Here is a 24,710-nt window from a genome sequence, read left to right on the forward strand (position 1 = left end):
GGCAGCACTGCACTTACAGGGCTCAGGAATTGACCTGGGCACTGTAGGGGCACAGGGCTCCTGCTCCTGTGCCCACACCATTGGCATAAGGCACCCAGCTAGAGTGGTGACGGATGTATGCCATGGCAGTGTAGGTGATGGGCATGGCACACAGGGATGTGTGCCATGTCGACTTTGTTTTGGTCTTGCACCCAAACACTCAGCCTGCAAAGGCAGTGTGTGTGTGTAAGAGTACAGGGCCTCTAAGGGTGGCACAAGGTGTGCTGCAGCTCTTAGGGCCTTCCTTGGTCACAAAGCCCTGGGTACTTAGGGTACCATTTACTAGGGGCTGACATGTAGCCAGGGTTTGCCAATTTGGGTTTGGTTTGTTTTAGTGAAGGAACATAGGCCCTGGGCACCTGATTGGCAGGAGTCCAGGGCACACTCAGTCAAAGTACATTCAGCAATTCAGCAAAAAGTGGGGGCATACCATGCAAGAAAGATGTCACTTTTTCACACTTACAAATATCTTCTAAGGGAATGTTTCCTAAGGCGGCCATGGAAGCCCCTATTTTGCGTGTGGAATGCGCTCTAGGGGGAACCGTTAGTGTGCGTTTAGCCTTGTGATAGCATATTTGGATACATTTAACTATACACCTAGCTATCCCAGATTTGGAAATGGGGTTGCTTTTATGTGGTGGAGGGAAAGCAACAAACAATTGTTTTGTTTTGCGGAATGATTTGGTTCTGTCAATGTAGTAAAGAAGGGCTCTTTATACGTCTAGGGTATGAAGAGCTTTTTCAGCTACCGAGTCTGGATTTGGGAAGAACACTGGTAACTCTATTGATTGGTTAAGATGGAACGGAGATATGACTTTTGGAAGGAATTTCGGATTTGTTGTAAGTACCACTTTGTTATGGTGTAATTGTAAGAATGGTTCTTGTATGGTTACAGCCTGGATTTCACTTACCCTTCTGAGGGATGTGATAGCGATAAGGAAAGCCACTTTCCATGTGAGGAACTGTAGTTCGCATTTATGGAGAGGTTCAAATGGGGGTTCCATGAGCCTAGTAAGAACAATGTTTAGATTCCACACTGGAGAGGGTAGTAATGTGGGAGGAATAATCCTTTTTAGTCCTTCCATGAAGGCTTTGATCGCAGGTACTCTAAAGAGTGACAAGTGTTGTCTATTTTGTAAGTAGGCTGCCAATACTGCTAGGTGGAGACGTATGGATGAGTATGTCAAATTATATCTTTGCAAGTGCAGTAAGCAGCAAATGATGTCCTGGATGGATGCATCCAGTGGGTTTATGATTGTTAGAGCAATAAATGGCAAATCTTTTCCATTTTGCAGCATAGCAGGCTCTAGTGGTAGGTCTTCTGGCCTCTTTCATAATATTCATGCAGTCTGGGGGCAGGTTGAGGTAACCGAACTCTAGGACTTCAGGAGCCAGATCGCCAGATTCAGTTGACTTGGATCTGGGTGTCTGATTTCTCCATGGTTCTGGGTTAATAAGGACGGGGAGAGACGCAGTTTTTGGTGTGGAACTAGCGAGAGTTCCAGTAGTGTTAGGAACCAGGGCTGGCGTGCCCATGTGGGAGCTACTAGGATCAGTTTGAGAGACTGTTGCATGAGCTTGCGTACCACTAATTGAATGAGTGGGAGAGGCGGAAAAGCTTACGCAAATCTGCCTGACCAGTTCATCCATATTGAATTGCCCTTTGACTCCGGGTGGGGAAACCTGGCGTCGAAGGTTGGGCATTTTGCGTTTTCGTGTGTGGCGAACAGATCTATGTCTGGTTGGCCCCATTGTTGGAAAAAGGGTAGGAGGACTTGGGGATGTAGTTACCATTTGTGGATCTGTTGAGTTTGTCGACTTAACAGATCGGCAATTTGATTGTGAACCCCTGGAAGGTGTTCTGCAAGTAGGTATATGTTCTGGGGAATGGCCCATCTCCAAATGTTCTGTGCGAGCTTGGACAGCTGGAGAGAATGTGTGCCTCCTTGTTTTTGTATGTATTACATGGCTGTCATGTTGTCTGTCCGTATGAGGACAGTTTTGTTCTGGAGATGTAGTTGGAATGATTTTAGTGCTAGGAACACTGCTGCAGTTCCAGGTAATTGATATGGAGCACTTTCTGTTGAGTGGTCCATTTGCCCTGAGTGGTGTTGCCGAGGAGATGGGCTCCCCATCCTGTGAGCGATGCGTCCATTGTCAGAACTATATGTGGAAGAGGCTCTAGGAACGGCCGCCCTTTGGACAGGTTTGTTATGTTCCACCATTTCAGAGAGCGATGTGTGCGGCTGTCTACCAACACCAGATCTGTAAGTTGTCCGTAAGCCTGGTTCCACTGACGTGCTAGACATTCTTGCAAGGGACGCATTTGAAGTCTTGCATAAGGCACAATGAAGATTCATAACGCCATCATGCCTATGAGTTGCATGAACAGTCTTCCTGGAAGGGAGTGTTGGACTTGAAATTTCGTGATAAGAGCTTGTATATTGGTTATCCTGGCTGGGCTGGGATATGCTAGGGCTGTGGAAGTTTTTATTGTGGCTCCTAGATACTGATGTATGTGAGAGGGTTGGAGATGAGATTTGGGATAGTTTATTGTGAATCCCAAGTTGTGTAAGATTTGGATGGTTTGGCGAGTGTGTAGAACACATTTGTTGAATGACTTGGCTTTTATTAGCCAGTCGTCTAGATATGGGAAGACATGAATTTGTTGTCTTCTGAGATGTGCTGCTACTACTGCCAGACATTCCGTGAATACTCTGGGTGCGGTCGTTACCCCGAATGGAAGGACTGTAAACTGGTAGTGTTGTCCGTCCACCACAAACCTTAGATACTTCCTGTGGGCAGGATGTATGGGAATGTGGAAGTAGGCGTCCTTGAGATCTAGTGTGGCAAGGAAATCGCCTTGTTTCAGTAGTGGGAGCACTTGTTGAAGAGTGATCATATGGAAATGATCTGACTATATATAAAGATTGAGGGGTCTGAGGTCGAGTATTGGTCTTAAGAGTCCCATCCTTCTTGGGGATTAGGAAATATAGTGAGTAAACCCCTGTTTCTTGGTGTTGTAAGGGAACTGGCTCTATTGTGTGCTTTTGAAGCAGTGAAAGAACCTGTTGTTTTAAGAGTGTAAGGTGTTCCGTGGACATTGGACGTTGTTTGGGTGGTATGGTGGGTGGGGTTGCTGTAAGTTCCAGGCAGTAACCATACTGGATAATTTGTCTTACCCACTTGTCTCTTGTGATGGAGTCCCAGACAGGTAGGAACTGTGAAAGTCTTCTCCCGACCGGAGTGGAATGGAGTGGAGGGAAGTCACTGTTTATTAGTGGGGGAGGCACGTGTGTTGTTGTTACCTCGGCCTCTCCCTTTGTTATTTCCCCTGTATCCGCCTTTAAAATATCCTCTGTTGGGGGATGTTTGCATGGTTTTTTCGTAGGAAGAGGAGGTGGTCTCTGTTCCAATGTTTTTGGATGCTCCTCTATAAAAGGAGCGACAAAAGGAACCAAGTGTGGGTGGAGACTGTAATGCCCCCATGGATTTAGCAGTCTCCGTGTCTTTTTTCATCTTCTCTAGAGTGGTGTATACAGCCAGTCCAAAAAGTTGTTCCTGATTGAATGGCTGATTGAAATACGTAGCCAGGCATATTGTCTGAGTAGCACACTAGTGTTAATGGACCTAGAGGCTGTGTCAGCTGCAATAAGGGGACACTTGATTGAGGCGTTGGTTATTAATTTGCCCTCTTGAATTAAGTCATTTGCCTGGGTTTTGTACTGATCAGGTAATTGTTGTAATAGGGTTTCTAGTCTGTCACAGTGAGCCTTATCATACCTAGCAAGTAATGCTTGGGTGTTGGCTATGAGCCAGTGATTGGCTGCTTGAGAAGCAACTCTCTTGCCAGAGGCATTTAACAACTTAGATTCCTTATCCGGAGGTGGTGCGTCACCGGAGGTTTGAGAGTTGGCTCGTTTCCTAGCGTTAGTTACCACTAGTGAGTCTAAGGGTAGCTTCCCTTTGATGTAGATGGGATCATCGGGGGCAGGTTTATATTTTTTGTCAATCCTGGGATTGAGAATTCTAGCTCTCACTGGGTCTTTGAATATGTCAGGGGCATGTTTAATGACCCCTTTTGGCACTGGTAGTATTTGGACAGTCTTCTGTGACTGTTCGAAGGTGTCTAGAAGGAAATCCTCGTCTGCAGGGTCTGAATGCATGTGAACACCATGGTAGACAGAAGCTCTATTAACCAGCTGACCAAAACCAATGTTGTCATCTGGGGGAGATGGTTTTGTTGGATATGGCTGTGGTTCAGGGAGGTCTGTGGGATCTATTGGGTCATCATGATCATCCCAATCGTCCTGTGGTGTGTCTGTGCCATCATCAGGGTCAGGGAAAGGGTCATTGTTGCCTTCCCCACCCCTTAAATCATCATTATCATCATCCTGTGGTGGTGAATGTGGTGGAAGTTGTAGAGGCGAGACAGGTTTAGGAGGAAGAACAGGAGAAAAGAATCTTATAGGTGAAGTGGCACAGTCTTTTTTCTTTACAGGCACTGCAGGAGTGTCTGGTGTGTCCAGCTTCCTCTTCTTGTGTGGGGTCTATATGTGAGAGAAAGTGCCATCTTTCTTGCATGGTATGCCCCCACTTTTTGCTGAATTTACTTTGACTGAGTGTGCCCTGGACTCCTGCCAATCAGGTGCCCGGGGCCTATGTTCCTTCACTAAAAATCTAAAACCCAAATTGGCAAACCCTGGCCACATGTCAGCCCCTGGCAAATGGTACCCTAGGTACCCAGGGCCTTGTGACCAGGGAAGGCCTCTAAGGGCTGCAGCACTCATTGTGCCACCCTTAGAGGCCCTGTACCCTAACACACACACACTGCCCTTGCAGGCTGAGTGTCTGGGTACAAGACAAAACAAACAGTCGACATGGCACACATTCCTGTGTGCCATGCCCACCACCTACACTGCCCTGGCATACATCAGCCACCCCTCTAGCTGGGTGCCCATGCCAGTGGTGTGGGTGCAGGAGCCCTGTGCCCCTACAGTACCCAGGTCCATTCCTGGGCACTGTAAATGCAGTGCTGCCATTTAAGAGTACATGGTGCTGAGAGTTCGTCAAACACGAACTCCACAGCACCAGCTTGCAGTCTTTTTCTAAACCGGAGATTTCCCATTGAAATCAATTTAGCGCCCGAAGGCTCAAAAGCACCCTGCACCCAGCCGCCCGAGTGGCCCTGGCAGTGTAACCTCTACACCCATCTACTTCCCCACTTGCCCTGAGTAAGTGACCAGGAGCCCAGCTCCCACAGCCGTGTGGCCTGCTAGTCAGCAGCCACCAACCAAGGCCCCCCTACCTCTCATAGGATAACATTGGGCCTAACTCTCTCTGCACCCGGCCGCCCTTGTGCCGCTGAGGGTGAACCAACTGTACCTATCTGACCCTGGGAGACCCCCGAGTCTATGCCCAGAACCTTAACTCTGCCAGTCGAGTACTTACCTTTAAACCGATAACTCAATTTTCTCCATAGGGTAACATTGACTGGCTTTTCCTGAAATTTCTTCTAAGTGTGGACTTTTCAAAACTTAAAATATTCACCAACAAGCATTTGCAATGCAATAGGTCTCGCCTTTGCATAAGTTTGAGCTATTGGCATTGTAAATGACAATGCCTTTTATTTATGTGTTTTGAAAACCTGCAAGCGGTGCGTAAACACGCACTTTGTACTTATAGTCGTTGCTTACGAGAAGCAAGGCTGGCAGTAACTGCGCCTCTTTTATTGCCAGCCTTGCTTCTCGTAAGCAAAGACTATAAGTACAAAGTGTGTGTTTACGCACGCTTGCAGGTTTTCAAAACACATAAATGAAAGGCATTGTCATTTACAATGCCAATAGCTCAAACTTATGCAAAGGCGAGACCTATTGCATTGCAAATGCTTGTTTATGTTCTGCTCTGGAAGCCCATGGAGCATGACTCATGTTTCTTCTGGCAAACCCAGCTGTCTTGCGAACTAACCGAGGAAAAATGATCAACTCACTTGAAGTTGTACATCCGGATCCTGAGATGGACTAGACTTAGGTTCCGTTATTATAAATGTGTACTTCAGTGGTATTTTACGCCATATAAGCTGCATAGTGGCCTGTGCCCAAGTGATTCTTGTTGGAGGTGTAAAAAACCAGCGTGTGATGTTATACATGTCCTCTGCTGGTCCCTTATTCTTGCTTCCTACTGATCTGCCACATGGTGGGCATTTCTTGAATCTAGTGACTACTTTTTTTCACGGATCACCTAGTTTGGCCATGCTGCACGAATATCTGACATTAAGTGTGTTACTCGGCTCTGGGGTAAGTGGATAGCATCCCTCACTTACACAAATGTTTCAGTAGGACAGGCTCTGGTGATATCATAATCCACGAAGCCTAAGGCTGTATAGTTTATAAGTGTCACGAGAACTCTGAGATGGTAATATAGGACCATCTTATACACGGCACCCATTATGTATTTTATGTGTTAAGTGCTTGTTTTGCATCAGTTAGATTGAAAAGGCAGATTTCCTCAAACTGCACTAAACAGTGGTCACAGATCGGTATTAGAATATTTAGGCTTTGCTTTCTTTTCTTGAATAAATCATTAAAAAACAATTGCCAGTGTCGAGGGCCAGTGGTTATAGGCGATTTCGTGACTGCATCATTTATAATCTGTAAGATACGTCTATATGTTGCATGAGCAAATGGATATTCTTGAGTGCATATTTAGATATGCAGCTTCCTCCTCCTCCTTCTTCCTACTTCACCTCACTCTCCCTGCTGTTCTATGCTTTAGACGTCATGACGAGAAATTGTATGGATTTGTGTAAAGCTTGCATGCAAGCTTGACTAATCCGTACTTTACAAGGTTTCCAGTTTTGTACTACTTTTAAAACTCCTGTACCAGTTACCAGTTGCGGTGTTGGCTCCTTACGTTCTCCACAAGCTTGTTAGACAGTGCCACTCATGCGGTCTGTTCATTGGCCATACACTGCCTGCCCATGGGTTCTAAGCTACCTTGAACAGTTCCAAGACCCAGTCTCATCACACTGTCTATCCAAGTGCCCAAACATACCCTACATCATCTCTCCATGTGGCCCAGGCCCCTCACACAGTCTGTCTGTGACTCCCGAGACCTCATTAAGGTCAAGGAGCCGAGATCCCTCCCACTCTGTCCAGCAGTTCATCGCTACTCCACATCGTACATAATGCTCAAGCCCTTCAACACGTTGGGGTCCATGTAACCAAAGCTACCTCATACTCTCAGTCAGGAACATCTTAGACTGCATATGGCTATACTAGAAGCTACTCACACTGACCGTACATATGTCTCAAACTTAGGTAGGTAAACGTGCCAAGATGATGGGCAAGCAGGTTTTATATTTAATAATTTTATTCTTTTAATTAACAATAGAGACACTTGAATGTAATGGTTGTACTGTGTTTAATATAACAAAGTTTTATGGTTGACATGGGTAGGCCCAGGACCGGCTTTAGGGCAGTGCGACTGGTGTGGCCGCACTGGGCGCTAGCCTGTGGAGAGGGTGCTGACCTCAGGGGGGCGCTGTGTTTAACAATAACTTATGATTGAAGAGATGAGGGGCACTTGTGCCCTGTGGAAGTGAGAGAATCAGAGGAGGCGGTCATTGGGTGTGGGGGCGCCAAAACTGATTGTCGCATCGGGTGCCACCAGCGCTAGAGCCGGCGACGGGTAAGCCTAGTCTTGTTTTCAATTGCACGTGGCAAGTGCCACCTTGCAGTGACTGCCTTGTCTTCTCTTACTCTGCTGTGCACCGGGAAATCTCTAATGTGGCCTTAATTATTTGATTAATTGCACAAGATAACATTTTTAAATGCATTATTTTGTATTCATGTTGTTCCTGAGGAAAGGATATAGGATTTCAATTGTATACAATTAAAGGCCTTTCCATCGGCCGAGCCAAGGTGTTGTTTATATGTGGAATGTGCTTTTGTTGTAGGGCATAATACCAGATTATTCAATAGATGCAGAAAAAGGCATTTTTCCATGTGATCTGTTTTCTGTTTCACTATTGGATAGAAATAAGCAACTTTTTTGCCGAACCACAGTGACGCTATGATTTTTCTGTCAAAGTGTAGAAAAACTCAAGATTTGGGAAAGGAGCCAAGTTCTTACTATAGAGACAGACTTCATGTAAAGCCTTTTATTGTTTTGCACCCTCAATATTTTCCTATTCTTTCTCGCCTGCTAATTTGTCCAGTCCATAAGACTGTATGATCTTTGACTCCTATTGCTTTGGACGAAACCATGTTCGGTTCTGACAATTTACGAGATAAGGACTCCGTTTCCACTGTAAATGCCGATTTACATGCATTTACCTTTTGAGTATTATTAATTGATTGACTAAATGTTATATTTTACCTTCTGTAGTGACTTATTACATTTTAAATAGACAGTCATGATTTGCACTTCGAACCTTGTCTCCTACGAATGTACCAGTGTGGCTTCTCTGGGATTAGATGCTTTTATGTTAAAGGCCCTGGTCTTTAAAAACTCATACATAGCTCCTATCCATCAATCGGCCCTCTTGCTATAAAAAGCACCATGAATGGGACTCAAGGCGTCTTGGTTGCCATGTTGATGTATTGAAAAAGCGACCTAAGAAAATGGAAAATATTCGGTTCCAACGGCAACATGCGTCAAAATGAAATTAGCTCTTGTATCTCATCAGAGGTTAAAAGAATATCAAAATGCTAGAGTTGAGAAGTTACGCAGTCCCCCACCCTCGCTTATCGGAAGCGAGTATGAGGAGGTTGTATATCTGCTTTTCATAGCCATGGGAACGCGGGTGGGACCAGCGGGCACCCAGGAAGCAAATCTCGAACATTCTCCACATGGCGTGTCTGTCCTCTGGGACCCGCACCGCGACGCCATACCTTGGAGTTTACCCTACCCCTGTCCATAGCTGCCAAGGTTTCAAATTGCTAATGTGTGACATTTTCATAATTTCACTGTAATTATGAGTGACATTCAAGAACTATGAGTGACACGTTCTCGCAATCAAAAATCAACACCAATTTGAGGAACAAAAAAACACTAATACGATCTTACAACTGCTTCAAAGCACCAGAAACCGAGGCCGCCACGTGCTTTCTCCTGCACCACTACATTTACAAGTATGTTTGCGACAATTACTTCTCCACGACTGGGAAGAAACATGAAACTGGAAAGCTAGCACCAAAAGAGAAGAGGATGAAAGTACACTTCAAGAATCCAAGAGGCAAGATGAACTGCAGCTCACAAACTGGCCTAGAAACGCACTTACATATTTATAGTTTTTGTAAGATCCATTGTAGGCATGTTGTTATCTGTCTAGCACATTATGCAACTTAAGACGAAATTATTGTCCACTAGATTGTAATTACATTCTGACATACTGAGGGGCTGAAAGTATCGAGCAAGGGCGGGTCGGGTCAGGATAAAGGAGTGGGCACCTTTGTCAATGGCTTGGAAAATGTACTGAGGGCTGGGGTAGGAGCAGTGGCAGAAGAGGGTGTTAGTGTGGGCAGCAGTATAAGAGATGGAATGTGACCAGGCCGAGCCAGGTTCACCGCTCATCCATCAGCTGCCACCGAGCAATTCACAGGCAGTTCTCCTGACGGGCAGCGAGCCACCGGAGGCATGTGGCAGAGCACTCCGCACACCAAGTGCTTCCAGAGCAAGAGTCTGCCCGACAGAGACCGGGGCAGCCAGTGCCAGTGTGGGCGGAAGGAGGAGTCCCGAAGCAGTGGACGTGAATAAAAGGCCTCTACTGGTCTTTCACAAGCACAGTTCTGTCTCTCTCTATCTGCGGGTTTACGTACAGGCCAGTCTGCACGCAGTAGGTATTTCCCTAGGACACACGCAGCATAAGAATCATTTAAAAAAGCAAAGGCGCTTCAGAACTACTGTCATTCACACTCGCATTCGGGAGCCCAATAGATCTTCGCATTACCAAATTAACACACTGTATACACTTGGCGAGTCCCCGAGCCACTGCAGTGGGTGTACCGCGCTGGTGCAGCGGCCGCCTTCCCAGTCCGGTCCTGGCCTCGGCAGCGTCACTCCCTCTGCAATTTGCGGTGGGGTGACGGTCATCATCATTTAACAATTACTGCAACCATGGTGGTTCTTGCAGTGCTGCCATGATGTGCTCCAATCACCTAAGAGCCTCCCACTAACAACTTTCGAAAACGTGTATTTTGAGGGTCATTTCTTGCCCGCTTGGTGGCGTAATTGCTACCTGTGCCCGTTCTAATTGGGGGCCGCACTCCGGTGGCGACTTGCTGTTCCCTACGCGATGGTTAGTTCAATGTTTCAGCGCGGCATTGGTGGGGTCGGGTCGCTTGCCCTCCCGGCTGAATGCAGCTTATTTGTACAAAGGCAGCTGCTGCTGTCGACCTCTATATGCGCCTATTTATTTAATAGAGCGTCACGCGGCGCTGTGAGGTCATTCATTGCATTGGGGGTTGTGCCATACAAAGGTGCGGGTTGCAGGGGAAATACCTGCAGTTTAGGAGATTGGCGTAGATTTGCTCATCAGTTTAGCTTGTGTTGTAGTTAAAAAAAAAATAGTGCTCTGCCTGGCTCCTATATAAATTTGGAATGGCCATGTCTCGGTGCGTGTAATGCTACAACGTTTTTCTCACAAACGTAATTATGGTGGCTATGAAGATTACTACCCGGAGGTCACAACGGTCTGCCGTTCTCTACAAGACTTTTCCTGTAAACATTTGGACTTCAGCAGCCCTTTAAAAACAAGCACACCACTGCCTTTCTCCGAGGCGAAGCAGAAATGCCTCGGAGAAAGGCAGTGGCGCTTTCGGATTCGGGGGCTTGTTCTCCTCTTGCCATTGGCTGGAGGAGATAATTAGAAAAGTAGCAAAAAACACGCCCCCGAATCCGAAAAGGACGGGGCCTGTTCAGAGAGACGAACCTCTTCTCCAATGGCTGGCCAGCATTCAAGAGGCCAGCCAATGGAGAAGAGGGGCGGGGTCAAGCCTCTCTTCTCCAAGTCATTAAATCTCGGAGCGAGACTGCGCAAGCGCAGCCTTCGAGCCGAGACCTAAAAATCAGCAAAAACACTCACCTGCTCTTAGGTGAGCTCCCTGTGCTGGATCTTGGTGCCCAGCACTGACTCTGAAAAATACTTACAACTGTACTTACCAGTAACCCAATTGTCTCCCATAGGAAATCATTGACTGTTTTTCTGTGAAATTTCTTCTAAGTGTCAATTTCTGCAAACTTTAAATATTCCTTAAAAATCGTATAATATCTGAAAACGTAATTACTTACCTGTTTTGGATAAAGGTCCCAGTACTGAGTCTAGGCACCCAGTACTGGATTACAAAAGTAACGAGAACAGACTATACCTACAACTTGAATTTTCTGCCAAAGGGAATCATTGACTGTTTTCTAGGAAATATTTTCTAAGTGTCAACTTTTAAAATAGCAAAATATTGTCTAAAAATCATCACAGTAATTAAGTCGACTTTTATCACTTGATTCCAAGTATTGACCCAGGGCTGAATCTAGGATCCAGTCCTGGAATTCCAAAAGTAATCCTAAAAGTAATCTGTGGCAAATAACTTGAAACTTCCATTGAACTCAATGCATTATTGTGTTTAGAATTGTGTTGCCTATTGCAACCACTTGTAACTTTCTACAAAAGTCAATTGCATATTGCAAAAGTTTTTAGATAAAACATCTCATTCTGAGAAGGAATATGCTACTTACCAGTATGCATCTGTTCTTGGCATGTAGAGCTGCAGATCTATACACTTTTGCATAGATCGCCATCTGGTGTTGGGCCCGGATGTTTGCAGTTTGTTTTTCTTCTTGGACAGTCTTTGGAAGTCACGAGTTCGGTGACTCCTCCTTTGGTCCGTACTGCGCATGGGCTTCGGCTCCATCCTCAGATTGTTTTTCGCCAGCAGGGAAAAGATGGAGCGTAGTGATAATAGTGAAGAAACCCATGTGTGTTGTATCTAAATAAGATAGCCTGGAACGGATACAGGTAGCCGGGGAGGCGGGTGGGCGTGTATAGATCTGCAGCTCTTCATGCCAAGAACAGATGCATACTGGTAAGTAGCATATTCCGTTCGAGGCATATGAGCTGCAGATTATACACTTTTGCATAGATTATATAGCAGTACCCAACCTTAGCGGCAACCACCGGTATCCGTTGCAGTGGTTTGAAATAGTGTCTTTAGTACAGCCTGGCCCACACTAGCTTGTTGTTTAGAGTGCACGTCTACACAGTAATGTTTTGTGAAGGTGTGCAGTGTTGACCATGTGGCTGCTTTGCAGATGTCATCTAAGGGTATGTTCCCTAGAAAAGCCATAGAAGCCCCTATCTTTCTTGTAGAGTGGGCTTTAGGTGGAACAGATAATGTTCTTTTTGCTTTTTGATAGCAAATTTGTATGCACTTTACAATCCACCTAGCTATCCCTGATTTAGAGATGGGGTTGCCTTTATGCGGTGGATAGAAAAAGACAAACAACTGTTTAGTCTTTCTGAAAGATTGCGTTCTTTGTATGTAGTACAGTAAAGCCCTTTTAACATCGAGTGTATGTAGAGCCCTTTCCGCAACAGATTGGGGTTGCGAGAAAAAACCCGGTAATTCCACCGATTGATTAAGATGGAAGGGGGAAATGACCTTGGGCAGAAATTTTGGATTTGTGCGAAGTATCACCTTGCTGTGATGTATCTGTAAAAAGGGGTCCTGTATAGTGGACGCTTGTATCTCACTAACCCTTCTAAGGGAAGTGATAGCTACGAGGAAAGCTGTTTTCCAAGTGAGGAACTGTAGCTCACATTTATGCATTGGTTCGAAAGGCGGACCCATTAGCCTTGTAAGAACTACATTTAGATTCCATACAGGGGATGGTGGAGCCCTGGGTGGAATTACTCTTTTAAGACCTTCCATAAAGGCTTTAATAGCAGGCACTCTGAACAGTGATAAATGCTGTCTGTTTTGTAGATAAGCAGCAATTGCTGCTAGGTGTAAGCGTATAGATGAATATGCCAGGTTACACCTTTGAAGATGGAGCAGATAGCATATGATGTGCTGTATGGATGCATCTAAGGGGTCAATTGTATTGTTACGGCAGTAAACGACAAATCTCTTCCACTTTGCGGCATAGCATGCTCGAGTGGTAGGACGTCTGGCTTCCCTGATAATGTTCATGCAATCAGGGGGAAGGTTAAGGTATCCAAATTCTAAGATTTCAGGAGCCAGATCGCTAGGTTGAGCTGAGCTGGGTCCGGGTGCCTGATTTCTCCATGGTTCTGGGTTAGGAGGCATGGGGACAGGTGCAGCTTTTGGTGTGGTACCACTGAGAGCTGTAGAAGTGTGGTGTACCACGGCTGCCTGGCCCATGTTGGAGCTACCAGAATGAGTGTGAGGGAGTGCTGTTGTAGCTTCCTTACCACTAATGGAATTAGCGGGAGAGGTGGAAAGGCGTATGCAAATTTGCCTGACCAGTTCATCCATATCGCATTGCCTTTGGACAATGGGTGTGGGTATCTGGCGGTGAAGCTTGGGCATTTTTTGTTTTCGTGGGTGGCGAAGAGGTCTATCTGAGGATGCCCCCACTTGTGGAAGAATGGGTGAAGAACTTGTGGATGCAGTTCCCATTTGTGCATTTGCTGCGTTTGTCTGCTGAGCAGATCTGCCAGGGTGTTTTGTATGTCTGGGACGTGTTGTGCCAGGAGAAAGATTTTTTGTGGAATTGCCCATCTCCATATGCTCTGCGCTAAGCGGGAGAGCTGGGGAGAGTGTGTCCCCCCCTGTTTTTGAATATAGTACATTGCAGTCATATTGTCTGTGCGAATTAGGACTGCTTTGGTTGAAATTGGTTTCTGAAACGATTTCAGGGCTAGAAAGATCGCCAATAACTCCAGATGGTTGATGTGGAGTAACCTCTGTTGTGGCGTCCATAGACCTTGCACTGTGAGGTGTAATAGATGCGCTCCCCAGCCGGAGAACGATGCGTCCGTTGTTAGAATCACCTGAGGAACCGGGTCCAGGAACGGTCGCCCTTTGGAAAGGTTTGTGGTGTTCCACCACTGCAGAGATCGATGAGTCCGGCCGTCCACCAACACCAGATCCGTCAGCTGACCCTGGGCCTGGTTCCACTGGCGTGCTAGGCACTCTTGGAGTGGACGCATGTGAAGTCTTGCATGTGGCACTATGAAAATGCAAGACGCCATCATCCCTATTAGTTTCATGAACACTCTTGCTGGGAGAGAGTGCTGTAGAAGGAACTTTTGGCGCAGGGCTTGCATGCTTGCAATCCTGGCTGAGTTGGGATAGGCTATAGCTTTTGAGGTGTCGATAGTGGCACCGAGGTATTGCTTTGTGTGAGACGGTATCAAGTGGGACTTTTGGTGATTCACCGTAAAGCCTAGCTGGTGAAGTAGTTGTATGGTAGTGTTTGTATTTTGTACACACTGGTGGTAGGACGCAGCTTTTATGAGCCAGTCGTCCAGGTAGGGGAAGACGTAAATGTTTTGTCTTCGGAGGTGTGCTGCCACTACTGCCAGGCATTTGGTAAACACCCGTGGTGCGGTTGTGACCCCGAAGGGGAGAACCTTGAGCTGATAATGTTTGCCGTCCACCACAAATCGGAGGTACTTTCTGTGAGCAGGGTGTATTGGGATATGAAAGTATGCGTCTTTCAGGTCCAGTGTAGTGAGAAAGTCGCCCTGACGGAGGAGAGGGAGGACTTGCTGAAGAGTTACCATATGAAAATGGTCTGAATGGATGTATGCATTTAGAGGCCGGAGGTCTAGAATGGGCCGTAGGGTCTCGTCTTTCTTCGGTATGAGAAAGTACAGAGAGTAGACCCCTAGATTTTGCTGATCAACGGGTACCTGCTCTATCGCGTGTTTTTGCAGGAGGGAGAGTACCTCTTGTTTCAGAAGTGTGGTATGTTCTTGTGACATCGCACAGTGTCTGGGTGGAATATTTGGGGGGGTAGAGGTTAGTTCGAGACAGTATCCTGACCGAATAATTTGGGTTACCCATTTGTCTGATGTTATGGCCTGCCAGTTTTGAAGGAAGTGTTGCAGTCTGCCCCCGACCGGAGTGGAATGGTCTGGGGGGAGCGGGGGAAAGTCATTGTGTGGGCGGTGTGGCAGAACGGGCAGTGTTGGTTTTGCCCCTGCCTTTATTATTGTTTCCCCGATATCCACCTCTTTGGTAGCCCTTTGAGAAGGTATTTTGAGGAGGGGACTTGTAGGAAGTGGAGGCGTTATCGGAAGAGTAACCTCTGCCAGAGCCTCGAAAGGAGGAACGGCGAAAGGAGCGTCTAGGGGTTTGTGATTGCAGGGCTCCCATAGACTTCGCCGTATCTGTGTCCTTCTTCATCTTTTCCAGGGCTTCGTCTACTTTTGGGCCAAATAAGTATTCTTGGTCAAAAGGGTGGTTTAAGATAGATGCTTGGACCTCTGGTTTAAAGCCTGAAATTCTGAGCCAGGCGTGACGGCGAAGGAGGACACTGGTGTTTTTATAGCCCTGGACGCCGTGTCTGCTGCGTCAAGTGCACATTTAATAGAGGTGTTGGTAATAATCTTTCCCTCTTGTATGAGCTCATGAGCTTTATTCTTATATTTGTCTGGGAGATGCTGCATGAGAGCCTCCAGCTCATCATAGTGCGCTCTATCGTACCTTGCTAGCAGCGCCTGCGTGTTGGCGATGCGCCACATATTGGCAGCCTGCGAGGCAGTGCGTTTGCCTGACGCATCTAAGAGCTTGGACTCCTTATCAGGTGGTGGAGCCTCACCAGATGACTGAGAGTTGGAGCGCTTCCTAGCTGTGGAAACCACTAGTGAGTCTAGGGGCGCAGGTCCTTTAATATATACAGGATCCGTGGGGGCTGCCTTGTACTTCTTTTCTATTCTGGGGTTTAAGACCCTAGCTCTAACGGGGTCTTTGAAAACCTCTGTGGCATGCTTGGTCACCCCTTTAAGCATGGATAATATAGCGGTGGATTTATCTGCTATGTCAAATGTGTCAAGTAGGAAGTCTTCCTCAACTGGATCACTGTGTAATTCCACCCCATGGTAATGTGCCGCCCGTTGTAAGAGGTGGTGGAACCCCAGGGAGTCCTCTGGTGGAGACGGCCTGGATGGATAGAGATCATCCTGAGGCACATCTGGGACATCGGGATTGTGATAATCCTCCCATGGGTCAGGTGTTCCCGGAGGAGTGGGGTCCTGCGGGGCATCTGTGGGATCATAGAATGGATCTCTGTGGTCATCAGGGTCTGGAGACGGGGTTGGAGACCGATGAGGCAAGGGTGGAGAAGGTGGGGGCGGAGATGGAGGGGGTGGAGGAGGGGGAGGAGGTGGAGGAGGAAGAGGAGGAGGTGGAGGTGGTGGGGAGGGTACTCTGAACGGGGATGTGGCAGAGTCCTTCCGTTTTGGTGGTGGAGGAGGAGCTGGCTTGTCCAAAAGTCTTTTCTTGGAAGACAAAATTAAATGTCCAGTCCTGGGATCCTTAGTTAAAGTCTTTTGAAGAGGATCCGGTGTGAAAAGCTCCTCCGGCACCGATTCCTCCATCGGTGCCGATGTTTTCGGAACCGAAGGCTTCGTCGGTTTATCCGCGCCGTGCTTTCTCGGAGTGTCCGATTTTTTGGTCGGCACCGAGGCAGGCTTCGACACGGAAGCGTCGGTGCCGAGGGATTTGTGTTTGGTCGGCACCGAGAGGCCAGGTTTCGACACCGATGGCTTCGGAACGGAACTTGTTTTCTTCGGCGCCGAAGAATGTTTGTCGGCGCCGCTAGGAGGCTGGCTCGAGCCCGAGCCGCCAGGAGACTTGTGATGCTTTTTCACCGGGCCCGAAGGTGGGGTGATGGAAGCAGTATGCTTGGTTTTCCCTAGGCCCGGAGGCGAAGGGGTAACCGGAGTCTCTTTCGGTATGGGCGCGGGAGGGGGAGGGGGAGGGGATAGAGTACTCACGACCCTCTGCGCTGGTGTGATCTCCTCCACGTCGGAGTCGTCGGCCTCGGAAGCGCTGACGACATCTTCCTCCCGTTCGGTGTGCTGCTGTCCCGAAGCTCCGGTGTCTTCTCCGAAGATGTCAGGTGGAGCCGAGGTCGATGAGTGCGCCATGGTGCGTCGAGCTCGTCGATCCCGAATAGTCTTTTTCGATCGAAAAGACTTGCAGGCGGGGCAGTCTCGGGCCTCGTGTTCGGGAGAGAGGCAGAGGTTGCACACCTGATGGAGGTCGGTGTGGGGAAATTTAGACCCACATTTTGGGCACTTCTTGAAGGGAGTCCTTTCCATCTGCCGAGACCGCTGTCGAGATAGGCCCGAAGGCCGCTGCCGATGTCTGGAATCGAAGAAGTGCCGAAGAGAGAGATGAAGAAGTCGATTCCGTCTAAAGAATCTCGATGGACGAGGATTTTTCGTCGAAGGTCGAACTGGGAAGGTTCGAAGCCGGAGCACGAAGTATTACATCCGAGCCCGATGGCGGAGAAAAACAATCTGAGGATGGAGCCGAAGCCCATGCGCAGTACGGACCGAAGGAGGAGTCACCAAACTCGTGACTTCCAAAGACTGTCCAAGAAGAAAAACAAACTGCAAACATCCGGGCCCAACACCAGATGGCGATCTATGCAAAAGTGTATAATCTGCAGCTCATATGCCTCGAACAGTATATTTTAATGCCTATTGTTGGTTCTAAAATAAAACAAGCATATATTTTTTATATATAATCCATTGGCCTAGAGTTCAGGTATTGAGTGTGTGAGACCATTTGCTGGCTGAGTGTGCGCAACAAATGCTTTACACTGTCCTCTGATACTGCCTTACTGCTCGACCAAGCTACAACTTTAGAGAGTAAGGTTATATCTAACTTTAGCCTCTGCCAAACCTCTGGGGACTGTGGACTTTGTACACCCTGTACCTATTAAGGAACAGTATATACAGAGCCACTTTCTCACACCTTACAGATGTCAGCTAGGGGAATATTTCCTAAGAAAGCCATAGTAGCCCCTATTTTGCAGGTGGAATGCGCTCTAGGGGGGTAGTGTCAAGGTTCTTTTCGCTTTCAGATAACATATTTGGATACATTTCATGATCCATCTTGGAATGCCTGATTTAGAAATGGGATCGGCTTTGTGTGGTGGCGAAAAAGCAACTAAGAGCTGTTTTGTCTCACGAAAATCTTTTGTTCTTTCCACATAATATAGTAGAGCTCTTCTAACATCTAATGTGTGTATCGCTCATTCTGCTACAGAATAAGGTTGAGGAAAGAACAAGGGTAATTCAACTGATTGATGTGAAAAGTAGAAACTACTTTAGGAAGAAATTTGGGATTGGTCTTTGTGAAGTTGAAAGAAAGGCTCTTGTATAGTTAGTGCCTGGAGTTCGCCAACTCTCCTTAAGGAAGTGATTGCAATAAGAAAGGCATCTTTCCATAAGAGAAATTGTAGTTAACACTTGTGCATTGGTTTAAAAGTGGACCCATTAGCCTCGTAAGGACTATGCTTAAATTCCATACTGGTGCAGGTGGAGCTCTTGGTGCTAGTACTCTTTTTAGTCATTTCATAAAGGCTTTAATCACTGGTACTCTGAACAGAGATAAGTGTTGTCTGTTTTGTAAGTATGCAGCTACTGCTGCTAAATGCAATCGAATGGATGTTTAGGCTAATCCAGATTGCTGTAAGTGTAAGAGATAACAGATGAGGTTTTGCACTTAAGCATCAAGGGGATTAATATTGTTATTGTTAAAGTATATAACAAATTGTTTCCACTTTGCTACATAACATGCCCTAGTAGTAGGTCCCCTAGCATCCTTTGGATATTCATACAGTCTGGTGGTAATTGTAAATAACCAAACTCTATGATTTCAGTAGACAAATCGCTAGGTTGGGTTCCTTGGGATTTGGATGCATGATTTCTCCATGGCTCTGAGTGAGGAGACTGGAGTTAAGATGCAGCTTTTGGTGTGGAACTACTGAGATCTCTAGCAGGGTGGAGAACCAAGGTTGACGTGCCTATGTGGGAGCTATGAGTATGAGGGATGATTGTCTGAGCTTCCGAACTACAAACTGTGAGAAAGTGCCCTCTTTCTGCATGGTTGCCCCCACTTTTTGCGGAATTGCTGATGTGCTTTGACTGAGTGTGCCCTGGGCTCCTGCTAATCAGGTACCCAGGGCCTATGTTTTTTCCCAAAAACTGCATTGAAGCCTAAACCCAATTGGCATCTCTGGCCACAGGTCAGCCCCTGGTAAATGGTACTACAGGTACCCAGGGCACTGAGACCAGAGAAGGCCTCTATGGGCTGCAGCACTCATTGTGCCACCCTGAGAGGACCTGTACCATTACACTCACACACTACCTTTGCAGGCTGATTGTTTTGGTGCAGAACAAAGTCTAGAGTTGACATGCCACACACATCTGTGTACCATGCCTACAACCCACTGCCCTGGCATAGGTCAGTCATCCCTCTAGCTGGATGCACTATACCAATGGTGAGGGTACAGGTGCATGAGCCCTGTACCCCTACAGTGTCTAAGTCCATTCTTAGACATTGTAAGTGCAGTGTTGCCATCAAGAGTATATGGTGCTGGGAATTTGTCATTACGAACTCCACAGCACTAATGGCTACACTGAAAACTGAGTTTGGTATCAAACTTCTCAGTACATTAAACCCACACTGATGCCAGAGTGGGATTTAAAGAAAAATGCACACAAAGGGCATCTTAGAGATGCCCCCTGAAAACTAACCTACCACTAGTGCCCAGGCTGCGTGGCTGCTTTCACCGGCCACCACCAGACATGTTTCTGGACCCCTGGGTTGAGAGCCTGCTGCTCTCTGGGGCCTGAAACAATGCACATCCTGGGACGAGGTGCCAAGCCTCCTCCCCTAGGATGGGCAGGGTTTACGTAGCAGGAAGCATCAAAGGCTTGCCGCCTTTGTGAGCTTTCTGAGGCCACTTGCTGCTCTCAGCAACCGCTCCCCACTGGTTCTGACCCCCACTTTGGGCGGGAGAACCGGCAGGAAAAACAAGTAAGGAAGAGAGGTGTGCCCACCTCTGCCAACTCCACCCCTCAGGAGGGGGAAGCGAGGTAAAGTAGAACTCTCAGTCCAAGCCATCTTGAAGATGAGAGGACTCCGCCAACCAGGGACAGGCTCATGCCCCCCTCCCACTGGTGGGTGGCATACTAGGGGGTGTACCCACTCCAGGGAAGGGACCCAATGGTCCTACCTTTTACCTAGCTGTAATGCCACATAATCTAGTATTTAGGGGCACCCGAGAACCTTGCTTCCTCATACAAGAAGAAACTAGAAGAAGGACCGAACAGCCGTGCAGCAGCGAACAAGAGGAAGACACCCACTGATTTGGCCCCAGCCCTACTGGCCTGGCTCCACCTCAAACATGCTCCTGCGAAATCCCGGTGTGACTTGCAGCCAGCCTCCTCGAAAACCCCAGAGGACCTGCCTGCCTTCTACCTCAAAGACTTTATTGCCAGTGAACACTGGATTTGTTCATCTGCAACATCTGGCCTTGGCTGGAAACCGCGAATCCGCACCACTCTGCACCCGCCGTCCACGGGCCGAGCTCAAGTGGGCAAACACCACGAGGAGGTCCCCCGGCGATCCTGACCCGAGATTCGGCGAGCACTGACCTGCCTCAAGCCTCCAGCCGACGCCTGCAGCCTAAATCCCAACTGCGACAGAAGCTGGTAAGAAGATCCAACCTCAAAACGTACCCCTGAACCCGACGCCCCACGGTCTTGTGTGCTCAAACCAACAGTGCCTAACCAACCCCTAACTTTCCAACTTACCTCTCGAAGTGTTGGTCACACCCAGAAGACCTTCGTCCCCAAGCCTGCAGTGTCTTTGCAAACCGGAGGTTCCCCATTGAAAACAGGGTGCCAGACGTCAAAACAGCACCCTGCACCCGGCCGCCCTAGTGCCGCTGAGGGTGCACCTTTGCTGCTACTTTGTTTCCCCATTTGCCCTGAGCTAAAGTCTAGGAGCTTTGTTGCCACAACTAAGAGGCCTGCTTGCCAGCAGCCACCAACCGGAGGCCCCTTATCTTCCATTGGATAACATTGGGACCCTGCACTCGGCCACCTTAGTGCCACTGAGGGTGTAATGAGAGTGCATCCTTGACCCTGGGGGACCCCTGAGTCTACCCCAGAACCTCGACTCCCACTACCAAATACTTACCTCAAAACCGATAACACTATTTTCCTTCATAGGATAACATTGACTGTTTTTTGTGAACGTTTTTAAGTGTGGAGTTTGACAAACTAAAGGAATTCTCAAAAAATTGTACTGTTTAACAAAAACTATTTTTCTTACCTGTTTTCAGGAAATCTCCCAGAGTAGTATCTAGGCATACTACTCTGTGTAAGCCTAGTAATCTCAAAAGTTACTTACCTGCTATTTTACTAAAAAGCCGATTCAAGTCTATGTATTGCATTTACAAAGTATTGCATTTCTCTGCATCCATACTGTAAATCAAACCAAAGTGTATATACAATTATCATTCAAACTGTATTTCAATTGCATTACTACTGTAAAGTATGTATTGCTTACCTGTGCCAGGCTTGCTTGGTTCTAGAAAATAAAATAACTAAAAGAATATTTTTATACAAAAACAATTGGTCTGAAGTTCAGTCTGAATGTGTGAAATTCATTTGCAGACTAGGTGTGTACAACAAATGCTTAACACTGTCCTCTGATACTGCCTTACTGCTCGACCACACTCCCACAAATAGAGAGTGAGGTGCTATCTAACTTTACCTCTGCCTACCTTTTGGGTTCCACAGGACTCTGTGCACACTATACCTCACTTTGGTATAGTATATACAGAGCCAGCTTCCTACAGCGGCGCAATGTCTCTCTCAGATCACTTGTTTTTAGATGCTCTGGGTGCTACAGGCTCTAAGAACCACATCAACTGCCCTTGCTGGTATACTGCCATTGAGTACTTTTGGTCACACAAGTGATTCGCAAGCTCCTGGTTGGTCTCCAAGTTTTTGTCTGCCTTGTTCATGTACTCATGCCATTCTGGACCAAAGGCCAGGTACATAGTCCACTTTGTCTTGCTTGGGATGTTTGAGGGGTCTCTCTCAAGCTTCTTTCACCCAACTCAAGGGACCTCCGGCGGGTTGTCCAAAGAGTAGCTGACCTCAAAGTTGTCTTCTTGATGGTCAGGTGAGAGGAATAAATTACAGACTGAGTGTTGGTAGATATGGGGGTATTTTGAGTGGCAATTCAGACAAAAATAGAACACAGTATGTTCCATCAACATCTCATTTTTGGGCAGAACAGAATGTTCGGAAAGAGACCCAAGTCGATGTTGCCCAGAGGCCGCTAAGGCAAAGCTAAATTCGACACAAGGGATTGTTTCAGAGCTCAAGATGGAAGAAAATCTACATGATAGAGACAATATTGTCGTTTAGATGAACTAACGATGAACCAAAAGGAACCCAAGATTATCTCGAACCGGAGCACGAGAGAATACATCGGGAGTCGATGTACATGCGTAGTCTCACCGAGAGGCGGAGTCGAACATCCTCGTGACTCCAAATCATTCTCCGAAGAATAACTTGGAATCATCCGAGCCCAAAACTAGAGTGCAGACTTACACACAGCATGTGTATCTACAGCCACACATGCCTCAAACAAAATGTGCTGCATGTCTCTAAAGACGTCGAGCTAAGCGGTTTTAAAAGAGGGAAAAACACCTAAATAGTTCACGCTCAGTGCTCAAGAATCCAGTCAGCAGCAGCTGAAAAGACGGCAAAAAATTTATTAAAATGAACTGGCTTATCTGCCATCTAAAGGGCATGATAGGAAACTGGTGGTATGCTTTTCCTTATCAATGCAGCAGTAGTTTTCCAAGCCTTTCAGGCGTCAGCTATTGCTATCTTGTAGCACATTTCTTTTTTTTTTAAACCACTTTCTAGTGGCTGTTATTTCTAGTGACTATTTTTCTGCATTTAAAATAGTTTTCTTTTTTTAAAGTAATTGGCCAATATAGCCTTTTACATGCAGTTTTACATTTTAAAATAAAAGCTAATGATACATTTGTATAACTTTTTTACCATGTGGGGGCCATACTATTCTGTTCATTTAACTAATGATGAAGATCCCATGGAGGAGAACTTTGGGTTTCGAAGTAGAATGCCATCTGCCAAAAGCCCTTTAACGACTTGCCTGGTGTAGTAAGTTATATACAAATGCAATAGAACATGCAAGTGGGCTTTAGTGCACACTTAGATCCGATTACTGCTACTTACCATAGGAGCTATAGCAACTAAAGAAACTGGACAGGTGACACTGATTAATATGCAAACAAGGACTGTTCTTACCTTGTTCGTCTCTGGGAGCTGCCCTGCTGTAGCTTGCCATCTGTTGTACAACTGTCCTGTGCCACATCTGTCCAGTGGCAGTGCAATGTTCCCTGAAGTCAGCATGTGTTGTGCTCTGTGCTGCCAGTTCACAGTGCGCTCGATCATGAAGCGCAGAGCATCCCCCTCAGGGAGTCGCACACGGATGCGCTGCAGGGAAGCGAGCAAAGGCAGAATCTTTTCTAAAGGTGGCTTCTGCGATCTATGACACTGAGGACACAGCCATACTCTCTGTCCCTGCTGCATACTGGGCAAGGTAACACAAAGCGTGTGGAATGAGCCCATGCAGAGTTCACATTGTATCATAGGAGAAGCTGGAGCTTCTTGACAAATGCACACTCGCCAATCCAAGTCCTCCTCACTGGACAGCAACTTCTGTTCATTTACTGTTCTTAGAGCATGTAAGGCTTCCATCTCCCTGAGACGAGCTTCTCCCAAGGTGGCCATCTGAGAATTAGAAAAAACAATGCATTAAATAGTAAACTTGCACATGCAACATGTAAATCCGCTATAGAAAATGTAAATCAAATGCAAAAAGTATAAAGAGTCTACTTGTCTGCTTCCTATGAGGGCACCACAAGTCTAAGTCTCTGCAATTAGACAACACAATAAAGATCCCTCTAGCACAAACTGAGGAGCATGCACGCAGCACACATAAGCATTCTAGTGTCAACTCACTAGGGCAATGCAACAAAATTGGAACTTTGCACCGTGAAGCATAAACAGTAGCCACCCACTTTGGTGTCTTCTCATGAAATTCAATTGCTTAAAGACGCAAATATCTATTTTGCAAGTGTGTGTGGATCCAGTTTTATCTCAGACTCTACTATGCAGGCGTTTCTTCGAGTTATTAGGCAGGATTTAGTGGACGGTAGCCTCTGTGACTGCTGTAGTTTAAAACTGTTATAGGACCAAACGAACAAGCTACTTACCTTCGGTAACGCTTTTTCTGGTGGATACAGTATCTGCCTGTTGTGAGAAAGTGCCATCTTTCTTGCATGGTGTGCCCCCACTTTTTGCTGAATTGCTGAATGTACTTTGACAGAGTGTGCCCTGGACTCCTGCCAATCAGGTACCCAGGGCCTATGTTCCTTCCCTAAAACGGCAAATACTGGCCACATGTCAGCCCCTGGTAAATGGTACCGTAGGTACCCAGGGCCTTGCGACCAGGGAAGGCCTCTAAGGGCTGCAGCACTTATTGTGATACCCTTAGAGGCCCTGTACTCTAACCCAAACACACTGCCCTTGCAGGCTGAGTGTCTGGGTACAAGACAAAACAGCGATTCGACAT

The 24,710-nt window shown here is 46.9% G+C and overlaps 1 protein-coding gene across 1 annotated transcript in view; it reads right to left on the bottom strand.

The window, feature by feature from the left end:
* LOC146866925 (lysine-specific demethylase 5B-like) overlaps nt 1–24,710 on the bottom strand; it is a 717,572-nt gene that overhangs the window by 232,964 nt on the left and 459,898 nt on the right. Inside the window, exon 9 of the mRNA XM_085618314.1 lies at nt 23,381–23,866. Within this exon, the coding sequence (XP_085474440.1) occupies nt 23,381–23,866 (486 nt within the window). The remainder of the gene's footprint in view (nt 1–23,380; nt 23,867–24,710) is intronic.

This window comes from Triturus cristatus, chromosome 1_2, assembly GCF_964204655.1.
Source record: "Triturus cristatus chromosome 1_2, aTriCri1.1, whole genome shotgun sequence".
In the NCBI taxonomy this organism is placed as follows: domain Eukaryota; kingdom Metazoa; phylum Chordata; class Amphibia; order Caudata; family Salamandridae; genus Triturus; species Triturus cristatus.